This window comes from Cupressus sempervirens, chromosome 5, assembly GCF_028749045.1.
Source record: "Cupressus sempervirens isolate cs-2001-9-10 chromosome 5, ASM2874904v1, whole genome shotgun sequence".
Taxonomy (NCBI): Eukaryota; Viridiplantae; Streptophyta; class Pinopsida; order Cupressales; family Cupressaceae; genus Cupressus; species Cupressus sempervirens.
The window spans coordinates 208219815-208244687 of NC_143122.1; the positions used below are offsets into that span (position 1 = coordinate 208219815).

The 24873-nt window shown below is 34.8% G+C and overlaps 1 protein-coding gene across 4 annotated transcripts in view; it reads left to right on the forward strand.

The window, feature by feature from the left end:
• The window catches only part of LOC149555147 (nuclear pore complex protein NUP93A-like), a 160301-nt gene that overhangs the window by 42520 nt on the left and 92908 nt on the right, over positions 1 to 24873 (forward strand). For all 4 annotated transcript variants that reach the window (XR_016364460.1, XR_016364461.1, XM_089829183.1 and 1 more), the window contains exon 5: positions 11267 to 11326. Coding sequence is in view for 2 of the 4 variants with exons in the window: in XM_089829183.1 (XP_089685309.1) it covers positions 11267 to 11326 (60 nt within the window). In the remaining 2 variants the exon portion in view is untranslated. The remainder of the gene's footprint in view (positions 1 to 11266; positions 11327 to 24873) is intronic.

The window sequence follows — 24873 nt, forward strand, 5'->3', positions numbered from 1 at the left end:
TTTAGATTAGTCAAGTGCTTTTCAGCTTCAGTAAGAGCCATAGCAATCTTCATCTTTTCTTCACTCTCAACTTGCAGCAGTTCAACAACAAGATTATGATTTTTCTTATTGAGTCTTTTGATTTCAGCTAAGGCAATAACTACTTCAAGCTCTAGGTCAACTCCATCATCATCCATATCTACATCTTCAAGAAACTCTTGGTCTTCAAGCTGAGCATCTTCCGTAGCTATACGAGCCATATCCTCGTGAAGATCAATGCCAATTTTTTTTTGTAATTGCTCCCAAACATCTTGAGCTGAATTGAGAAGAAGATATTTGTCACACAAAGAATCAACAAGGCAGCTCAAAATAGCACTCATTGCTTTTGCATTTGCTGACACTTGTTTTGCAGAACTAGGAGGATTGATAGGGGGAATATATTCAGCTGAAACACATTCCCAAACATCTAATCCAAGAGCTTTGATATAGATCATTCTGAAACACCAAATAGTGAAGTTGGAACCATCAAACATAGGAACTCCACAATGTTCATGTGCTTCCAGGTTCAGGTTATCAACAACCATGAACAAGATCTCATCATTTTGAGGGTCCTCATTGTTGGAAAAAATTTCAGTCATCTTTTGAATATAAAACCCCTTTTGATTTATCACCTTTCCCATGTCGCCCAGGAAATCTTCTTGTTCTCCTAGCCTTTGTGTTCTATTGAAAGGACATTTTGAAGCAAAGTGGCCATGTTTCCCATAGCTGAAACACTTCAGAGAGATCTTGCCTTTGCTCTTACTAAGACCATTTTTTAGCTTCCTCACTAGATTTGCAATTTCATCATTTGAGCCTTCATCTGAACTTTCACCTTGGTTCTTTTTTTTTTTATCCTTGTTGGTGTTAGAGGCTTAGAATATCATCTCACTTTTGGAAGTGCCTTCAACATTTGTTCTCATTTGATAGGCAGTTAAAATACCATGCAACTTATTAGTGGTGAGAGTATCCAAATCAGACATTTCTTCGACAACAAATACCTTATTTCGTAGTAAGAGAGCAAAGAATCTTTTGAACCATTGTTTTCTCAACGATGTTATTTCCCAAGCCTTTCAATGCATTTACAACTTCATCAACCCGAAGAAAGTAGGCAGCAATGCTGTCATCTTCTTTCATGCGAAGACTTTCAAAAACAACCCTATATGTTTGAACCTTGGCGTTCTTAACTTTGACATCTCCATGATAGGCATTGAGCAACTTGTCCCATACTTCTTTAGCTGAGGTGCAATGCATGACTTTCACAAATTCAGATTAAAATAGTCCACATAATAAAGCATTCATGGCCTTAGCATTCGTTTTCAAAATCCTTTTTATCATCAAGATCAGCGGGTGGTTGAGCTGGAATGGTGTAGCCATTGATCATACTAAGATAAACATTACAGCCTAGAGACATAAAGTATGTTTTCATATGTACATCCCAAAAGACATAGTTGGTTCCATCAAATAAGGGTGCATAGTTTGTGGCAAGACCTTCTAAAGCACTCATGAAGACACATGACATATCTACTCTCAGGCATTTAAGCTTTGAAGGAGAGACTCAACTCTAATACCAATTGAGATACTTAAGAAATGCCGAGAGGGGTGAATCAATATTTCAAAAATTTAAAAGTAGGTGCAACTAAATGAACACAAAGGAAACAAAGACACAGGGATTTCTTAAGAAATGCCGAGAGGGGTGAATCAATATTTCAAAAATTTAAAAGTAAATGCAACTAAATGAACACAAAGGAAACAAAGACATAGGGATTTATCTCGTGGAAACCCTTTTGGGTAAGAACCATGGTATCACTAATGGCTACAAATTTGGGCTTGAACCCAGTACATCCAAGGCTCCAACTATTACGATAATAGATAGTTGTCTATATTAGTTAATGGTAATCTATTGTAAATATCTAGTTAGTTTTATTTTGCTGTAGCTTTTTTAGCTTTCTTAGCTAGAATAGAATGTTTTTATTCTTTACGATTGTTTCCTAAGGAAACATCATTTTATTCTTTTGTATATAATGACCTTTCGGTCTCTGTTAATAACAAGCAAGTATTTTACCAATTACTTCGTAATATGGTATTAGAGTCAATAATTTTTTTCGAAATTATCTGCTACAAAATTTTCAAAATTATTTCTTAGTTTATTCCATACCGTCTAGGGTTTGAGGATTTCAAAATCATAACTTTCTCCAAGCAAGAGAAAAATGGCGGGTTGGGCATTATTGCAAATTGCGGCTGCACAAATCACATCCGTTTTGGTCACTTCTTGTCTGAAAACTAGGGTTTATCTCTTTTGTAAAAGCTTGGACTTGGCAACTTCTACCATTGATGATCTTTTCCAGCAAAATCGCGACATTAAACTTGTGGTTTTTTTTGCATAACTCACACTTTTTCTTTAGACGGCCTTGCCCTTTTTTAAAACTCCCGTGACTGCACATTCCGCCATTGTTTGGAGTCAACACAATAATCTTTCACGCCACCTCTGCCTACAGCCACAACCTGTGACAAAAATTGGCAATTTTTTCCAAGAAATCGCAATTTTTTCTGCAATTCTCTTCTTCCATTGCAGCCGACTAGGGTTTTCTTGGAAACCCTAATTTTTGGCTCGAAAAATTATTTTGATTTTAGATTATTGGTGGGTTTTTCGAGAGCTCAACTGGGTTCTCATTAGATTTTTATGGGTGCCTTGATTTTTGAGCCATTGGATCCAAAAAACGAATACATTCCTTCAGGGCTTTTCAAGCTCTCTTCTAGGTCTGAAATTTCTACTTCTTCTTTTTTTTGCCTCGAAGAACATGCCTTCACAGATATTCACGTTTTTTCATTGAAAAATGTGCCATGGCATCTTTGACAAACATTCTGCTCGAGCACAAATCTAAATTCAATAGTTGAATTCATAGTTTAAAAACTCAATATTGGCAATATCTCGGCCGCCCCAAAATTATTGAAAAACTCGAAATAGAAAAAAACTCGGCAATAAATCAGCACGTTATCAAACATTTGAAAATATAAAATTTCTTAAAATATTCTAAAAAACGCATACATACACACCAAATTTGTAGAATATATAATAATTTGAGATATCCACCGTATATCATTCAAGGTTTTAAGTTAAACAGTAATTCATAGCAAGAGGAACTCAGTAGATTGTCATACTGCTAGAATCATATACCAAAAAACAAGTACAACATTTGAGATTTTGAATATAAATAAGATCGATACATAGAAGTCAAACTCTATGAAACTACTACTTCTAAAAACATATTAAGTTCAAGTTTCGGTATCAATGAAAATTGAAAATAGCAATCATAAATTGCGTCTACAAGTAAAACTCAAAAGAGATTGTTGCTATTGGGTGGGTGGTGTTGAAGTAGTTGCTATTGGCAACATCCTCAATAGGTGCCCAAATAGGTGCATCACAATCGACAAATGCCTTTGATGGATGACCAAACTCATTTTCCTCCTCACGTGTTGCCACATTTGCATCCCATTGATCTGCTTCTCTCTCAAACTTTGCTAGCTGCTCATCCGTCAATAAAGGTTCACCCACATCTGCATCCTCACCATTAGGAGGAGCAATCCAATCGGTTGAATATGGATCAGTGTCATAGAAGTCTAGTGCTTCATATGAAGCTTGCCCTTTCACCTTCTCGTGCAAGAGAAGGTTGTACTTCACATAAACCAAGTTATTCAAGCACTTTTAAGTCAACCTATTACGTTTCTTTGTGTTATGTTTTGAAAAGTACTCCAATTTCTCTTGCAGCTAGAAGCACTAGAAGGCTGTGATAAAATTTGGATGGCAAGCCGTTGAAGATTAGGCGTTGTGGCACCATAATCTTCCCACCACAGATCTGCAAGGATTAAAAAACCATTTATGATGTGGTAAAACTTCCAATAAACTTCACGAGTGAAATAAATGGTATGATAGAACTAAACACATGTTCTTTTTTACTTGGATGCAAGGTGTATCTCCTACGTTTGCAATCAGGAGAAGAAACCAACGACCCCTCTTCCCTCTTGTAGCTTTGCAACTCATCAAGTATGAGGTTTCGGAGGTCCATATCAGCAACCAATCTTCGAATACATCTGTCCAAGCCAATTTGAACCTGTGCATCTGCTTTAGAAGTGTTGGAGAAATAGTACTTGGGGTTCAAGAAGTAGGCAGCTGCATGAATGTGTTAGTGGAATTGCTGGTTCCACTTACGATCAATGATGTTCCATATGGGTCTATATTTGGTCTCATTTGACTTATACGAGTGCTGAATGGCCTCTTTTGCCCTATCCATGGCCTCATATAAAAACCCCATGGGGTTTTTATCCCCATCCACAATTCGTAGAACCTTCACCAACGGTTCTGACACGTGGACATAATAAAACATATAAAAATCAGCCAATGAAAATATTTCAAAATTAAATACTAAATCATCAATGAAGACTTGAAAACTTACTTTGAGGGTCTCCTCCATTAGCGTTTGAAAGCTAGCATCAAAGACAATCCTTACAATCTTCTCTGCTTTAGACTTTTTGACATAAGGACTCTAACCATTTCTTATCAAGAAACATGTGCCTGAGGTCTAGCAATGTCTCAAATACGCTTTGCAAGTTTAGAAAATTAGTAGCAAAGTGTGTGACCCCTGCTTGTGCAAGATCCTTACCTCTAGTGTGCTCTCTCATAAGACTCAAGACCCATGTATGATTGTAGATATACTTCACAATATTCCTTCCATCTTCGATCACCTTCTCCACCCAGCTCAGTTTCCTTAGATCCTCAAGAAGCAAGTCAAGACAATGGGTAGCACAAGGGCTCCAAGACAATATAGGATGTCTCTCCATCAGAAGTCTACTGACTGCCACATACGCAACTACATTATCAGTTATAATTTGGATGACATTAGCCACTCCCACTTCTATTACCACCTCATCCAACATGTTACACAAATTTTTTGCATTTTTTACTTGATTAGTCACATCAACGGATTTTAGAAATACCAATTGCCCCCCTGAAGCAACTATTAATGATGAAGGCTTCTCACACTTGTTCACAAAACCACCATTATCCATGATACCACCACAAACACCATCCTTTCCATCATTACCAGAAATCTCTGGCTTATCATTACTTGAACCATTATTTTTTGAAAGTTTATTTTATAATTTATTTATCATCCAAGGTTTTAAGTTAAACAGTAATTCATAGCAAGAGGAACTTAGTAGATTATCATACTGCTAGAATCGTATACCAAAAAACAAGTACAACATTTGAGATTTCGAATATAAATAAGGTCGATACATAGAAGTCAAACTCTATGAAACTACCACTTCTGAAAACATATTAAGTTCAAGTTTCAGTGTCAATGAAAACTGAAAGTAGCAATCATAAATTGCATCTACAAGTAAAACTCAAAAGAGATCGTTGCTATTGGGTGGGTGGTGTTGAAGTAGTTGCTATTGGCAACATGCTCAATAGGTGCCCAAATAGGTGCATCACAATCGACAAAAGCCTTTGATGGATGACCAAACTCATTTTCCTCCTCATGTGTTGCCACATCTGCATCCCACTGATCTGCTTCTCTCTCAAACTTTGCTAGCTGCTCATCTATCAATAAATGTTCACCCACATCTGCATCCTCACCATCAGGAGGAGCAATCCAATCGGTTGAATATGGATCAATGTCATACACTTCATATGAAGCTTGCCCTTTCACCTTCTCATGCAAGAGAAGGTTGTACTTCACATAAACCAAGTCATTCAGGCGCTTTTGAGTCAACCTTTTACGTTTCTTTATGTCATGTTTTGAAAAGTACTCCAATTTCTCTTGTAGCCAGAAGCACTACAAGGCTGCGATAAAATTCGGATGGCAAGCCGTTGAAGATTAGGTGTTGTGGCACCATAATCTTCCCACCACAGTTTTGCAAGGATTAAAAAACCATTTATGATGTGGTAAAACTTCCAATAAACTTCACGAGCGAAATAAATGGTATGATAAAACTAACACATGTTCTTTTTTACTTGGCTGAATGGTGTATCTCCTATGTTTACAATCGAGAGAAGAAAACAACAGCCCCTCTTCCCTCTTGTAGCTTTGCAATTCATCTAGTATGGGGTTTTGGAGGACCGTATTAGCAACCAATCTTCGAATAGATGTGTCCAAGACAATTTGATGCATCTGCTTTAGAAGTGTTGGAGAAATAGTACTTGGGTTTCAAGAAGTAGGCAGCTGCATGAATGTGTTGGTGGAATTGCCGGATCCACTTATGATCAATGATGTTCCATATGGGTCTATATTTGGTCTCATTTGACCTATACAAGTGCTGAATGGCCTCTTTTGCCCTATCCATGGCCTCATATAAAAACCCCATGGGGTTTTTATCCCCATCCACAATTCATAGAACCTTCACCAACGGTTTTGACACGTGGACATAATAAAACATACAAAAATCAGCCAATGAAAATATTTCAAAATTAAATACTAAATCATCAATGAAGACTTGAAAACTTACTTTGAGGGTCTCCTCCATTAGCTTTTGAAAAGCTAGCATCAAACATAATCATCACAATCTTTCTGCTTCAGGCTTCCTGGCATAAGGACTCTCTAATCATTTCTTATCAAGAAACATGTGCCTAAGGTCTAGCAATGTCTCAGATATGCTTTGCAAGTTTAGAAAATTAGTAGCAAAGCGTGCGACTCCTGCTTGTACAGGATCCTTACTTCTAGTGTGCTCTCTCATAAGACTTAAGACCCATGTATGATTGTAGATGTACTTCACAACATTCCTTCCATCTTCAACCACCTTCTCCACCCAACTCAGTGTTCCTAGATCCTCAAGAAGCAAGTCAAGACAATGGGCAGCATAAGGGCTCCAAAACGATGTGGGATGTCTTTCCATCAGAAGTCTTCTAGCTGCCACATACACAGCTGCATTGTCAGTCACAATCTGGATGACATTAGCCATTCCCACTTCTATTACCTCCTCATCCAACATGTTACACAATTTTTTGGCATTTTGTACTTGATCAGAGGCATCAACTGATTTTAGAAATACCAACTGCCCACTTGAAGCAACTATAAAGTTGATGAGCGTCCTATTCCTTCCATCTATCCACCCATCAGCTATAATAGTGCAACCTTTCTGCTCCCAAACTTTTTTTTACTCTTCCACAAGCTGATGAATATTTCTTACATCATCATTTAACAACGGCCCACTCACCTCATAGGGAGTTGGGGTCTTGAACCCTTTACTAGACAAAGAAATGGAAGTTACTATTTGATCCCAATACGGAGTACATAAAGCACTTAAGGGAATATCATTGCAGATTCAAAATCTTGTAATTGCCACCTTTGTCTTGTCATGCATCTCTTTGTTTGATGCAATGCCTAGTAAGTTGGGTTGAGCACTAGGAGTGTTACGTGGAACCCAAAAGTTTGCTAGAGACCCTCTCGTACTTCTCGATCCTCGTCTCCGAGGCCTAATAAAAGAACCCACTCCACTTGATCCTGATCCTGTATAACTAGAAGTCCCCATTGGGGCTGCCATAGCCTCAAATATCGTATTTTTTCTGCCTTACTTTGTGCATATTTTTGTAGGCTTGTCAAAGCCTCTCTTGTAGCCTCTTCCAAACATACTTCACACGATGTAATATCATTGCATGGAATCTTCGCAAGATGCTATTTCAATTGGCTTATCCCTGAAGTTATATATTTATGGCTATGGATACATTTGACGTGTCCATTAATTACCCTTGGGACCCCATGTTTCCATAAAGGATCCTTAGCTCTACCACCACCTGTCATCATGTTTCTATAGGTATGTTACTGACACTCGAAGTCTTCACTCTGCAACTATAAGAATGAACAATCAAATATTAAATAAGTTTAAAATTTGAAGGACAGTATGAGGAAAAAGAACTTCATATTTTAAGGCTACTAACTGTTATAAATAGGAGTTTTGCATAACATTTAGTAAGTCATAGACAACCTGTGATTCAACTGACATCTGATTTAAAAGTAGGCTGGTCACTTCATCAATGTTTACGCTTTATAATCACACTACATAAATGGGAAATGGACCTACAAGTCTTATGAATTAAATTGCAAGCTTCTTTTTTTTATTAATTTTTTGTATGATTTAGTCTCAAATAGGTATCTCGTAACATTTGTTACATTTGAGATTCAGTTTTGACACTGTTTTGTTTATACTGGATCATGGAACTTTTTTGGGTACCTACAAGGCTGCAAGTGCAGTATGCATACAATTGTCATCTTTATTGATGGGAGGCACTTCTATATGACAACTACCATTTTTAAACTATAGATTAAATAAATTTTGAAAATAATATTCATTACTAAAATTTTTAATAAGATTTTATCCTGTATTTAAATAAATAAAATATACCTTTAGAATTTTATATAAATTAACCAGTTTAAAGTTTTATATAAATTTTAAAAATAATATTCATTAATTTATAATATAAAAATAAAAATACATTTATAATATCAATTTAATTAAAAGTAAATAAATAAATTGGAATTCTAATTAGTAATGATAAAGGAAAAAAAAATACTTGGAATGTGGAAGAAACTCAATCGATGCCCAATTTGGAATCTGATTTGTTGAAGAAGTTTACAATAAAAGAAAATGGCGTTGAATTAGAAGTCTCCTATTTAAACTTCAATTGAAAATGGCACTTAGAAGAAGAAAATGATGGCAATGATGTCTCTTTCAGTGGTTCACACGGCAGCAAAAGTCCCGTCTAGTGCATTAGGCGGCAATGAAAGATTATTTGCAAAAGTCTCGTCCAACTAAGTTTGCATGTCTTGCTCTTACGGTCCTACTGGCTTTGTTTCCCGACCTTCCTATTTGAGGTGCTACTAAGGACAAACGCAAGAACGATGGGATGCGGATAAGTTAGTCCCTAGAAGGAGTTTGTGTTTGTGCGGGTGAAAGACTTTAATGCTCCTTAAAACCTAAAAAAATGTGATGACGTGGACTCCAACCCAAAATTGTGTTGATTGGTGGAGACTGAAATATTCACCAAAAAGTCTTGTTTTATGGTGTTATATTGCATTTTACTTGCCGCGATTATTTCCAATAACTTGGTGCCGATTTTTGGTCGTTTTTAACGGGGCTATGAAAAATCCATGAAAACATGCGATATACGTGGTATTCTTGTGGAATTTTAAACTATGGTATGAATGATTAAATACATGTCAATCATGACCGACCCAAAAAGGGGACATTACAAGTGGTATCAGAGCTATGACCTTGCTATCCTGTAGGGCAAAATAATAAAACAAGGAAACATTCTAATGAAATAAAAAGTAGTCAAACAATATGTGTATTATTTGTATGCTGTGTCAAATTGTATTATGTATTATGCGGTAAATTAATAAACCGTTTTGGTCAAACTGTTTGTTCTTCTCCTTGAGAGTGATATTCTTGCATATTAATTATACTACGATATTAGATAGTTTCTATTTTCTCTCTTCCGTCTATTTGTAATGGTCACTCTTTTTGTAATGTTTCCATAAATATCTTTTGTTTGTTATGAAAACTTTCTTTTTAACTCTATAATAATGTTTCTATTTCCTCTCTTTTGTTCGTTATGGAAAAATTCTCTTGTATCTTGTATTAGAGCAAATTCTTAGCCTCTTCAAAATTTTTTAATTTCATTTTGAAATTATTAGTTCAAAATTTTCAAAATATTTGCCAAAGTGTGTTCAAAATTTGCATCCTTTTTTTCCTCCAAAACCAGCTAGGGATCCAACATCCATATTTTTTCTTCAATTTTGTGGCCTTTTTTTGGGGCATTTTTAAGCTGGCTTTTTTTGCACATCTTCTGCAAAGGGCAACATCTAGGGTGTTTTTAACCCTCTAATTCTTGGTGGGTTTTTGTAGATCTCAATTGGGCCGCTCTCTATTTTTCCTAGGTGCATCGTTTTTTCGTGCCTTGATTTTCGAGCGAGCAAAATCAAAATCTAATTTCAGATTCTTTGTGGGTTTTTCAAGCTCTTATCCGGGTGTGTCTTCAAACGTTTTGGGTCTTCTGTCAACTTGTCTCGAAGTTCATGCCATCTCAGATTTTTCACGCTTTTTCAGTGAAAAACGTGCAATGGCATCTCTCACCAATCTCATGCTGGAAGGCAGGCAGTGATTTAACAGAAAGAACTACAACACCTGGAAACAGAGAATGATGATGATCTTCGAGTACCGTCGCATTGAGGTGCTTGTTTTGGGTATCGAGACTCGTCCTACCATAGTCAATGCTACCACAAACCAACATTGCAGAACATGCAGACCTCTCTGATCAACCCGAGGCTGCCTTTTATGTTTTTTGAGGACATTCAAATTTCTGTTTTTTGAAGATAGATTGACCATTAAGGGAGGGTATTATGATATTAGATGGTTTCTATTTTCTCTCTCTTCCGTCGGTTTCTAATGATCACTCTTTTTGTAATGTTTTCATAAACTCCTTTTGTTCATTATGAAAGCTTTCTTTTTCACTCTACAACAATGTTTTTGTTTCCTTTCTCGTGTTCGTTATAGAAACATTCTCTTGTATCTTGTATATATAAATTATTCATGATCTTTGTTTAATAATGCAATCATTATTTTACCATAATAAAACATGTCCTGTTTGTGGAATGCCTTTGGATGAAAACATTTGTGTTTTGCTGTTTGTCTTATGCAATTGGATGTGGTTATTTACATATCTTTGTAGCCTGTGAATTATGGTGTGAAGAATATAGAGATTGAGTGTTTGTTAGTTTAGTCACGTTATTCTGTGCGTTATCATATATTTGTAAACTTTTCAGGGTAAAAAAAAACCCCTGCCTATCTTTCTAAATTGCTTTATTCAAATCAATATATTTGACGTATTTTTCATTTCTGAAATGTTCAAGAATTCGATGATTTGCTTGGTGCTATCAGCTTTCCAATTGATTGATTGGTTCCAACTTCGTACTATTTGGGGGATGAACATGTTACTCTGCAACAGTGCACTTTGTCAATTCTTCTCGTATGTTAGTTTCCTTTAGTTTCAAAGCAAAGTTCTCTTAGTTGTCTACAACAGTGTATTTGTTAACTCTTCTCTTATGTTAGTGTCCAGAAGTGTCAAAGGAAAGTTCTCTTTGTTTTGTTGAAATCGTTTGCTGATAAATAAAATATAGTATTACTAAATTAGGGATTATTTGATAGTGCATCATATATTTGTTTTACTGATTTGTTAACTTTTTTGCTTTTCAAGACAACTTTTGAGGATGTCTTTCCCGTCAAAGCAGCAAGTGTGGAGGAACATGTTCAGCAGGTACTTGTCAAATCAAGATGAATTATATATATAGACAACAGTCAATTAAATTGCAACAGAGATGATGGCAACTACTGCTACTTCTACTTTTATTTTCTTTCTTAGTTTTCTATATCTTAGATGCCCATGTTTGAGAATTTCTTTTTATTGTATGTTTGTATTTGCAGTGCAATACAAGTTAAGGATCTGTGTTATAGTTCAAACTTGTAGAGTTTTCCATAGTGTAATGCTATCTTATGTGCTTGAGAAAGTTTGTACTTAGATGCTCTCATGAGCAACCATTTTACTCTCTTCACTTTAGGATTGTATAAGTGGTTTATGTCTTCTAGGGTTAACTTTGTGCTGTTAGTTCCATTTGAGGTGCTTACATTTACATTTTTAAGGCACGTACAATATTCAAATTTTTTCCCTTTTTTGGTTGTTCCCCCATAATGGCCTCCTATTCCCTGCTGTCATTGATATGCATTCCTATATTGTAGCTATCTGCATCTTGGAAACACAATTAGGTTTTTTCATTTTGATTCCCCCTCAAATGCTCATATTTTTCAAAATGACTTCACAAATGCTGTTGGACATTTGAGTTGGGATTTCACTTAAGTGTAATCCATGCTTTCTTGCTGCTGCAAGACAACTATCTATTCTGAATGACTGTTTTCTTAGGTCCAAAATCCTTAAAGCTTCATATACAAATCATTCAATGGACATGAGTAAATTAATTAATATTGGGTTATCCAAGTTTGGTGTTTGGGCTTGAAGATGTATATCATGAAAACTCCGGCCACTTTTATTAAGATTAGAAAGACAAAAAGTAACAGTTACATGCAAATATAACCAATATCACAAAGGAATAAAGCACACATAAGAGAACATAAGATGCAAAGATCTAACGTGGTTAACTCAATTCCTGGGCTATGTACACCAAACAACAAGTCCAATATTACTATCCAGTGATTTTAGCCTGATTACAATTTGCAATCCCTTGCAACTCAATACCGCTGTGAGAAGCTATTAAATAATAATCATATATCATAAAATCCCTAACCCTAAGCCATTTTATATAAGACTTATGTTGCTTACAAAATTAGGGCTAGACTATTTTATCCAATAAGAAAAAAATAACTCCCGATCCCAGGACCCCGCCTGATTAACCTCCAAGTCTGATTAGGCTCCACATAACAACTTTAATGCCAACATGTGGCATATGTTAATTTTTTCAGATCATTAGGAGCTCTTCGAGAGTTTTTATGATGCTTATGATGTGAAGGATTGCGAGATTAAATATAATTTACTTTAGCTCAAATGTTTGCCTTTAGAATTGTCAAATATTTACAAGTATTCCTATGGATGCAAGATTGTTATATTATAATACTCACTAGGACATCTCAGCTCTAGAATATTTGTATTTATATTATGTAGGGAATTTGTGGATTTGAGGTTGGGGCTGGGATTAAAAGACAAAAAATTTTTGGTTGGCCCCTTAGGCTATGAGTTGCTTCCAAATTCCATTTGGTAGAGCAATGAACAAAGGTTCACTCGACAACGTAATATATAGGAATCTATTGTAATGTCCCTTCTTGGGATCTTCTTGATTTTACCCTAAAATAACAATTCCAACTCGATTTTAAAAATGCAATTTATTTACAAATCTAAGCTAATATTAAACTAGTCAATTGTAATGCTCTAAATAAGATAATCCTAGTTTAGCTCCTACAAACAATATTCATTATATATCATTATGAAGTAAGCATATGAAATTCAATTTATTAACGTTAAATATCATGATTTTGTTATTTCATATAAATCCACATGAAGATCAATCCTATTAAAAATCAAATTACCCTAACAACATAATAATTTATCCAAGGCATGTTCGTATAGTAACAGTATTAAGAAATTGTTGGAAATGTTCGCATATCGCAAATGCGAGGATGTTTATTCTTGTATTGCAAGAGCATTGTTGAAATTCCCTATCCATCCATCTCGAGGTGGTGTACTTGATAGGATCTTGGGTTCAGTCCATCCTTCTATCCACCTCAGAAGCTAGTTGTCGTCCTTGATCCTTCCATCCCTCTATCCACTTATTTACTGCCCAGCTCACAAGCAAGGTAGGATTTCTGGCCCATCTTAGGGTGGCATGCTTGATAAGATTGTCAAGTCCATTGGCATTATTGAATTTCTTGATCTAAATACCTCAAACCACCGAACCATGAGCATGGTAGAGTTTTTCAATGACTCATTTAGGGGTGGCGTGCTTCGTATCTTGTGAACTCGGAGGATAGGCCATTCTATTTGCAAGCATTTTTAAATAAATTCAAGGTTGATTTCCTATTGGAATTTCCTATTTGCATCAACAAGTAAATAATCATAAAGGAAATGCAATAAAATTATTTACAAAATATGTTTATGGTTTCGAGGGCTTCAGATCCAGGTATGGTTTGCACCTGGTTTAGGTTTGGTTTTGATTCAATTTGTGGTTTGCCTATAGAAGTGTGGCCATTAAGACGAATATATTAAGATAGATGCATAGGTATATTAAGATGGATGCATGAATGAGTCATATGTTGAATATTTTATGTCAAATTTCTCTATACATGATAGGCAACCTCAAAATATATGTCGAAAACAATGGAGTTTTAGATGCTTTTGTTCCTGTAATAAAAGAATAGGCGCTAGCATGATCTCACAAGGAATGAACACTTGAAGCCATATGTTTAATGTCAATGATAACTTTAACAAGTTAAATCATTGTCAAGCTAATATAAATTACCGATTAGAACCATATGTTTAAAATGGGCATTTTAATATTTTTTATTATATTATTTATGTCTAGAGGTGTATTACATTTGTACACGTCGTTAAATTTAAGCCTATTGACTTTTTATGCCTAAACAATTTTACTCGATTTTATATATATATATATATATATTACACTTATATATATATATGTATATATATATGTGTGTGTATATTTGTAATTAAAAGTGTTATATATATAACACTTTTAATTACAAATATACACATATATACATCTATATATAAAAGTGTTATATATCTATATATATATTTATATATTTATATATATATACATATATACATATATATATATATATATATATATATGTATGTATATATATATGTATATATTTACATATATATATGTATATATTTACATATATATATATATACATATATATATTTATATATATATACATATATATATACATATATATATATATATACACACATATATATATATATATGTATAATATAATTTAAATTAGATATTATATTATTTAGTTTTTCTTATTGGTAATTAGTTATTATTAGTTGTAATAAAAATATCTTTACATTGAGTTTATAAATAAGAGAGAGCGCAAGTGGAGGCGAGATTTTGCAAGATGGTAGTGGCATGGTAGAACATATGCATGTAATTTAGATCTGCAATGTTGAATAGGGCTTAGTTAGGATGACAACTGCCAAGAAGAAGTAATGTGAAGAAGCCCTATAGGGCTAGGAGAAAGGACTATCCCAAGAAACCCTTGGCTGATCTGGGTTAATGATTTTGGAGAATAGACATGCCAATTGGAAGAAATTAGACAATTTTTTTTGTAAGCCACAAGAGGAGCCAACAAAGATCGACCCTTCCTTAGAAGAGTGATTTTTATTAATAGAATGACATAGTTGGCTAAAGAAAAAGAGGTTGTTGATGAAGTGGGTGAGGGAATGACCAATGTTGTCTTGAGTTAGTCAATGGTGTGAAGACTCTTGGTCCTTCAAAGTCCATCTTAAAACACTACTAATTGTTTTCTATTTTGTCATATGTGACAGAACCTAGAGCAAATACTGGATTTTCAATAACAAGCCCTATATGATGAAAGGTACAAGGTTTTATTTTAAGGATTGGGAGCCAAACTTCAATTCTTTGAAAGGTGAGATTCAAAAGGTATTAGTTTGGGTTTAGCTTTACAACCTTCCATTTAAATACTGAGGTTTGGATAGAATTATAGCTATAGGTGATAAATTGGGTAAATCTATATGATTAGATAAAGGTGTTAAAAGCAAGGGCTTTAGCATGTAAGGAAGAATCACCCCTTTCTAAAGAGATAGAAATCTTGTTTAAGTGCTGGTGTGAAGAGACAATACATTAAGGTTGAAGAGGTAGTGGATAATTGTAAATCTTGTAATGCTCTTGAGCATAGCAGTGAGAATTTCAAAGGGAAAGTAGGGTTGGATCAAGCTTATATAAAAACAGAGTGATCCAAGTGTCTATTAACATGGGCAAGAAGAAGATTTCAAAGATTGAGATAGGTAATGAAGGTGGGCTGCTTCCTGTAGCGAATGAAATTATTTTTATAAAATATTGATCGCCCATGGTTTGTGGAAAGAGATGTTTCAAAAGAGAAGGGCATCGATATAGGGACTCAGATGGAGCATAGCCAATATGAGGTACTTCCCCAGGACAATGCTGATAAAGAACCTGCACGAGTTTTTGTTTCTGAAGAAGTTAGGGGTAATGTTATATTGCATTCGAGCTCTTCAAGCTTTATGCAAGAACCCCAAGAGAGAATCCCTAGGGATTTGAGTAAAGATTTTGAGGAATTTAATAGTTTGTATGAAGGTCACACTCTTATGTCTAAGGAGAATGATAATGAGGTATTAGTCACAACCAGTAAAAGTGTGGAAGGTGATGAGGAATGTTGCAATCCCAATGTTAAGGAGGTTGCCTTTTCTGGGGACGACTCTCTCGAGTGGTTGGAAAGAGAGTAACCAAAGGCACCATCTCAGGACCCACCCTTTCCTTTAGGGGAAGGAGCAACCTAAAAAGATGGTATAGCATTTGTCACTTAGGATAAAAAGAGGGAAAATCCAGTGCCTTCAATCTCCTTGGATTAGTGGGGTTTAGAAGCCTCTAGATCATGCTCTAATTAATAGCTTTTAAAATACCTTGGTAGTGTTAAGAATATCAACCAAGATAAACCTACAGGTCTGACAGTACAGAGCGTACTTCCTCTTAATAGTAATATATCTATGTTGGCATTTAATGATTGATATATATATAAATCTCCTATAGGTGCCAAGGTAGGAAGGGTTATGTCCCTTGAGGGACATACCCTTTAAAAAGGATATATAAGTAGGTTGCAAATGCAGATTATAGGACACGCAGTTACAGCAGTCTGGTCCTATAAGCATTTTATATCTTGCAATTTATATTTGAGATTCTCTATCACAATAAAAGGTTAAATATTCAGTATTGTATCTGCATTATAATAAGCACTAATTTCATCAATATTCACATTACTTAGAAGATCATTTGCAGCATATAAGACTGGATTAAAAGTCTGATTAAGAGATAAGGATTTAACAAAAACTTTACATGGTATTAGAGCTCTGGTAATTGAACCTAGGCTCTGCTAAATTTCAGTAATCAAGCAACAATCTTCTATCTTCCATGGCTTACACAATCAGACTTGAGGCTAGGTTTGATGGGAAAGAGCACTTTGAAGCTTGGAAGTTCAGAATCATGATGATTCTTGAAGAGAACAATGTAAAACAATTCATTGATGGAGCATCCAAACAACCCCCAGTTGAACCTCAAAAATCTATCTGGAGCAGAGGAAATAGAAAAACTATTCAAATTATCTTGGATGGAGTTAAAAATGATATTGTACCTATGCTTACAAAACATCAAACTGCCTTTGATATGATGAATGCATTACGAAATGCCTATAAAGTAAACAATGCAACCAGGTTCTTGCACTAAAAAGGCAACTGAATCACATTCAGATAAAGAAAGGAGAATCGATAAGTTCTTACTTCTTAAGAGTTGTTGGCATTAGAGATGAACTATCAAGCATAGGAACCATCATTAGTGACATAGAATTAACACTTATGGCTATAGATGGATTGCCAGATTCATGGGAGACATTCGCATAGGGAATAAGTGCCAGAGATCAGCTCCCGGACTTTAACAGACTCAAGAATGATTGTCTTCAAGAGGAATCTAAAAAACTAAAGAAAGGAGGGAAACCAAAAGTAGAAGATGGAGAATTTCACATTCTTAATACAAACTCCTATAAAGGCAGTAAGAAGCATTTCAAGAAGAAAAAGGGAAATCAAAAGAATGGAAAGCCCAAGAAAGATCTATCTAAAATAAAGTGTTTCAAATGTGAAAAATTTGGACACTATAGATCTAATTGTTTGGAAAATTCCAAACAATAGGCAAATTGTACAAATGTCATTAGATAAGAAGATACTTATGATCTTGAGAACCGTGTTTTGTATTCCTCTCTATCAAATGAAATTTCAAATAAAGCATGGGTAATTGATAATGGATCTTCTAGACATATAACAGGATACAAAGAGACTCTAGATTCTTTATCAGAGAAGGTTAACAGTGAAGTTACCATTGGTGATAACTCAGCACACTCCGTTGAAGGAATTGGAAATTGTACTTTGAAACTAAAATCAGGAAATACTCTTCTTCTTAAAAGTGTACTCTATGTACCAGAGATTAAAAGAAACCTAATTTCAATTACAACACTTGAAGATGATGGACACAATGTTGCATAGATGGATGACAAAGTATTAACTTGGGCTAAGAACTCTTCCATCAAGAAAGCAAAGTTAATTGGTCAAAGAAAGAGATATTTGTATGAATTGCATACAGAATCTAGTCGATCCATTCAAGCCCTAGTCCACGAAGTAGAAGATTCAAATGAAATATGGCACAAAAGATTAGGGCATCTAAATTTTAAAACTTTATCAACTATAGAAAAGATGGTTATTGGATTACCCAAATTAAATAAAGACCACCCTGGTATTTGCAAAGGGTGTGCTCTGGGTAAAAGCACCAGAAGTCCCTTTCATGATAGTACTAGGAAAACAAATAATATACAAGAATTAATTCATTCAGATTTATGTGGACCTATGTCTGTTCCTTCTCTTGGAGGATTCTGGTATTATATCTTGTTCATAGATGACTTCTCTAGGAAAACATGGATTTACTTTTTAAAATGCAAGGAATCAAAATAAATCCTACAAAGATTTAAAAAATTCAAAGCATTAACTGAAAATTTTTTAGGACATAAAATTAAAGCCCTTAGAACTGATAACGGAGGAGTATACCTCATTTAAAAGGTTTAGTAAAGAATCAGGGATTAAGAGGGAGTACACTGTTCCTTATAACCTAGAGCAAAACGGGGTAGCAGAAAGAAAGAATAGGACAATTATAGAAGTTGCTAGGGCTATGATTTTTCACCAAAACTTAGAATATTATCTTTGGGCAGAAGCCTCTTGTACTGTTGTATATATTCAAAACATAAGTCCTCACTCATATCTTAAAGATAAAACACGTGAAGAAGTATTTACTAAAGTAAAACCCAATATAAGTGATTTTAGAATTTTTGGATGTCTTGTATATATCCATGTTCCAAAAGAAAAGAGAACCAAGTTAGAACCCTCTGGGACGATAGGTATTTTTGTAGTGTATAGTGAAACTTCTAAAGCATATAGGGTTTTCATACCTGGACAGAAAACTATTGAACTTAGCAGAGATGTAATCTTTGAAGAAGATCTTGCATTCAAAAGAGCCATAAGTTCTAATGAACCTTCTCCTTTATCTAGTTCTGAAAGAAATAGTGAATCTGGGTCCTAGAGGGAGAACTTAGAGGAAATCGAAGATGAAATTCAAAATATGAACCTTGAAGAAAATTCAAATAAAAGACCACTTTGGGCCATTAAAATAGTTGAAGTAGCTCAAGACTTTGTTGTACCTTCCGAAATAGTTAGAGAAAGAAAAAGACCTAAAAGATTCTCTGGTTATATAGCTAACACAAGTGATTTATCCAAAACAGAGCCAACCAATCCCTTTGGTGCTATTATACATACAGCTTGGAAAGAAGCTATGACAGAAGAATACCAATCTATCATGAAAAATGATGTTTGGGAAATTGTTCCAAGACCTAAAGGAAAATCTGTTGTTTCTTCCAAGTGGATATTTAAAATAAAGCATGCTGCTGATAGTAGTATTGAGAAGTATAAAGCCAGATTTGTAACCAGAGGATTTTCTTAGAAAGAAGGGATTGATTATGAAGAAACTTTTGCTCCTGTTGCCAGATATACCTCCGTAAGAGCAATCTTAGAAATTGCCGCATCAAAGGGATGGAAGGTACATCAGATGGATGTGAAAACAACATTCCTTAATGGAAAGATTTTAGAAGAAGTATATCTAGAGCAACTTGAAGGATTTGAAACTCATGATCCTAATGCTTTTGTTTGCAGGCTCAAGAAAGCTCTCCATAGGCTTAAACAGGCTCCCAGGGCTTGGTACGAAAGAGTTGATAAGTATCTCACCAGCTTAGGATTTTTCAAGAATGAAGCTGATCCAAATTTATATTATAAAAGAGATAAAGATGATATGGCAATTCTGATACTGTATGTTGATGATCTACTAATAACAGGTGACGATCATTTCATAGATCAGTGCAAGAAAGATCGAACTAGAGAATTTGCGATGAAAGATTTAGGATTCCTTCATTACTTCCTAGGACTAGAAGTACGGCAAAATTCTGACAGTATCATACTAAATCAAGGAAAGTATACATCAGATATTTTAAAGAAATTTGGAATGTGGAATTGCAAACCTATGTCTTCTCCAATGGAGAGTAATCTACGTAAACTTAAGGAAGTAGCTATAGAATCACCATCCATAGATTCTATTCTCTACAGAGAGATGATTAGGTCTCTTGTGTACTTAGTAAATACAAAACTAGATATTTGCTATGCAGTTAATGCCTTAAGTTAGTTTATGTGTAAACCGAAGGAGATTCACCTAATCGCAGTTAACACATTATAAGATACTTACAAGGCGCTCTTAATCTCGGATTCAAATATGAAAAAGTTGCTTTAGACTTACATGGATTCACTGATTCAAATTGGGGTGGAAGTGTTAAAGATAGGCAAAGTACTTCAAGATGCTGTTTCAGTTTGGGATCAGCAATGATATCTTGGATATGTAGAAAGCAGTCTTCAGTAGCACAGAGTTCCACAGAAGTTGAATACATTGCAGTAGCGATGGCCTATCGAGAAGCAGTATGGTTGAGGAAGTTACTTGTGGGATTATTTGAGCAAGCTATGAATCCCACGATTATTCATTGTGATAATCAGAGTTCCATCAAGCTCTCAATGAATCCAATTTTCCATGACAGGTCCAAGCATATTGAAATTTCTTACCATTATGTAAGAGATATGGTAGACAAGAATTCTGTAAAATTGGAATACATTTGCACTGCAGATCAGACAACAAACATACTCACCAAACCTCTATCTAGAGTGAAGATAGCACACTTCAGGAGGAGACTTGATATGGTTGAGTTGTAATCCATTTGTACTCTCTTGATTATTAATAAAATAATTTTATTTTGTTAGGCTATTGACTGTTATGGGCTCCACCATTTCTATTCATTATTTTAAGAGGTGACGATCTTTGAAAATAATGAGCACTTTTATAAAACATTATGAGAGGTGACGATCTCTTAGATAATGTGCTAAACAATAGAGTTCTACTATAAGATCTAGATGAGTTCAAGATCATATTGTGATATTGACATTGCTATGTTGATGGGTCACAAATTGGATAAAGGAAGAATTTTAGTATTCTCCGGGTTTATCCTGTATTCTGGTAGATCTTAAGACTCAGGATCATGTTGTGATATGGAAATACCAGTTTCTATGAAATCATAACTTGGATAAATGAAGAGATTACTCTGCAGATTTATCTTATATAATATCACTAGTAGTAGTGATTTGTCATATCACATGTTTAGTACTATGACTTTGTATCATTTGTTCTATGATACCACATACTAAGAAGAGACAGATAGATGTAGAGTATTAATTCTTGCTTATTCATCTATATTGGTGCTGCTAGATATAATATCTCTGTGTAGGATTATCAGGTTAAGAGGGAGTGTTAAGAATATTAACCAAGATAAACCTACAGGTTTGACAGTACAGAGCGTACTTCCTCTTAATAGGAATGCATCTATGTTGGCATATATATATATATATCTCCTATAGGTGCCAAGTTAGGAAGGGTTATATCCCTTGAGGGACATACCCTTTAGAAAGGATATATAAGTAGGTTGTAAATGCAGATTATAGGACACACAGTTACAGTAGTTTGCTCCTATAAACATTTGATATCTTGCAATTTATATTTGAGATTCTCTAGCGCAATAAAAGGTAAATATTCAGTATTGTATCTGCATTATAATAAGCACTAATTTCATCAATATTCATACTACGTAGAAGATCATTGTCAACATATAAGATTGGATTAAAAGTCTGATTAAGATATAAGGATTTAGCAGAAACTTTACAGGTAGATGGATAGAACTACTATCATCGAGCGCTAGAGATTAAAGGATAAACAAAAGAATTATGGTTTAAAATGGATGCACTGATTCATTTGATTGCAGAGAGCAGAAAAATGACTTTTTACAAGGAGGTAAAGGTGGAGAGGTCAAGATTAATCTTGATTTATACAACAATTTCCTCTTTAGGGCTGGTAGGCAAATCATTGGAAATGACTTTGTTCACTCTGAGGACAAATAAAAGGTAAACACAAATATCCTTACTATGTTCAGTTGACTGCCTCTACATTCCAAGTAGAGAAAGATAGAGGTGCCATTAAGGCTCTATGCAAGGAGCTTTTTATAGCTGAAATACTGAGAGGACTTGATATAGTTTTAATAAGCATCATTGAAGATCTTTTCATGTCAAAAGCTAGACACTACATCATGTTGATTATAAGGTGCAAGCTAGTTCCCTAAAACAAGTTCTGGAAATAGTGGATGAAGAACATTTCCAAGCAAGAAAACAACTTATCTTTGGAAACATAGACTTCTATTTAAAATAATGAGGATAAGGAGGAATGAAGGTGATTGGCTACATAATTATTTGAGAAATGATAGTGTGGACTTGGGCAAAGAAAACAAATTGCTGGAGTTCCTTTTGGACACCCTAGCAAGGAAAATAAAGGAAGGTCCAAGTTCTAATGAGGTGGATGCTGGTTACAACAAGCCAAGACAAAACAAGAAGAGGAAGCAAGTTCTTCAACAATGTATGGTCAAGGTAGTGTTTTTGTATTGTTAGTTAAGTGACTATATATATTTTAGATTAGGGATGTTGGTACATTGTGTCTCATATATATGTTATAGAAGATGAATGAGCTTGTATGCAACATTACATGCACTCATGGATAGTTGGATGAATCAGAGGTTGTTGCTAAAGCTCTTAGATCCTTACCTTTTTCCTATAAGCATGAGGTTGCAGCTATAGAAGAAATCAAAACTGTAACAAGAGACATTTTGATTGGTAAGCTATCTACTTTTGAGATGAGTGAATTTGTTGATACCCTTCGCAAAGTTGAATTTGCGTTCAAAGATACTATTTCTAAAGACAAGAAGAGATATAATCTAATGAGTTTAATGCATGTTATGAGGACCTTGGAATAAAAAGATATATTTTTGCTTTGCGGACCCACAACAAAATGGAAAGGGAGAACAAAATCATTCAAGACATTGCAAGGACAATGATGATTGAAGGAAGTGCTCTGCATGCTTATTGGAGAGAAGCTTTGAGTATTGCAGTTTACACACTTAATCAGGTGCAAATCAAAAGTGAAAACAATATGACTCTCTTATGAATAATGGTATGGTAATGTTCCTATTGTGAGATATTTGAGAATTCTTGGAAGTAAATTCTATATCAAAAGAGATGAAGATTTAGGAAATTTTGATACATATCACAAATGTGGTGGAAGTCAAGATTGGTCATGAGATCTAAAAGAAGAGTTGAATCAGTTGGAAAGAACAACACTTGGATTCTAGTTCCTAGGTAGAAGGACAAGAATGTAATTGGTACTAAATGGATTTCCATGCAAAAATTCTTCGTGTTATGTGTTATTGATGTGTTGTGGATTTTGTGCTTACATGTTTATATACTGATTAAGTTCTTTTAAAAATTTAAAGAGGATTTAATAAATACATGTTAGAAAGAGATCCACATAATCCCTCTTCACCTTAAATGAATAAGGTATTAAATCATCTACATAATTACAGAATCATAAGACTGGTTGTGACCAAGATGACTTGTTAAATTCAGTATACCTTGGCTCAGAAAGGCAAGTTGGTTGATTTTGCTACTATTAGTAATATGATAAGTTAGGCAATATAAGCAGCAAACAAGGTGATATCGTGGGTTTTAATAGTACATAAATTATGACTTAATGAACTTTGGAAAAGATGGAAAGATAATCATTCTATAAATTGTACCATACACCACACACGATCCTTCACATGCCAAAGCATAGGGATCTGTTGTTTCGTGATTACTTTGGCTCAAAATTTCCCCATAAAGATTTATCAACATCCTCATCTCTAGGCGAAGTGCTTAATCAAAAGCAGTGTTACATCGGCGCAGGGGTGCGAGGGGACGTCTGGACGAGTTTTCAGGTGCGGGAAAAAGTGGCTCAATTTGGGGACGACGGGGGTGTGGCGGTGGGGTGCTGAGAGGGAGGGGGGAGGGAGGGGGGGTTGCATAGTATATATATGACTGAAAATGCTAATTATGAAATGATACTTCAATATATTATATAACGTACCAAATATAGAAAATTGAAATGTGATTTACAAACCATAAGTTCAAACTTGAAACTTCATAACCATTACCAATGATCATTTAACTTAGTCAAATACTAAAACTTTTAAACATAATGGTAATAATGATAATGATAAATGAAGAATATAAACCACACATAGTACCATCTATGATGCAAGTCAACCATTGACTATCAATTATCAAAAGACAAAGATGCAAGATTCAAAATTCATTGTTAATGTTCAAATATGAATATCATATTATAAAGATGCTCATGATGACAATGAGCCAAGTAGCATAAAATAGTGAAATGAAATAATGTATCATAGCCATATCAAATTGAGTACAATCAACAAAATGACAAGATGTCAATAATGAGAATGGAATCATCCCAAGTGCTCTCTAATCATTCCTTGTACCAAAGTCCTCATCACTGGAACTACTAGATTCCTTGCGGGTAAGACCCTGATCCTCCAAAGGATCACCAACTAGCCCTACATTGGCTTCTATTGCATCTTCATCTTCATCAATTTGAGTTGGATCCTCTGGCTCCACATCCCATTGTGCTATAGGGGTCTCCTTGTACTTGCGTGTCTTGCGATCTTTGAGCCGCAAGAAGCCATGTACAACAATGAACGTCTCCACTCTCTTAGAGGTAAGTCTATTCCTCTCAACAGAGTGGATGAAGCTATAGGTAGACCGATTCCTCTCTGCAGCTAAGGAGCTAGACACCTAAGATAACAAAGTTGAAAGTTACAACTTACAAACAAATGTTCATAAAATTTGTAACAAATGATAAATGGTAAATTATTGAATCAATGAATCATAAACCACTAATCAGTAAAGTGAAACTCTTAAAGTTAAGATTATAAAGGGGTGAAATTAAA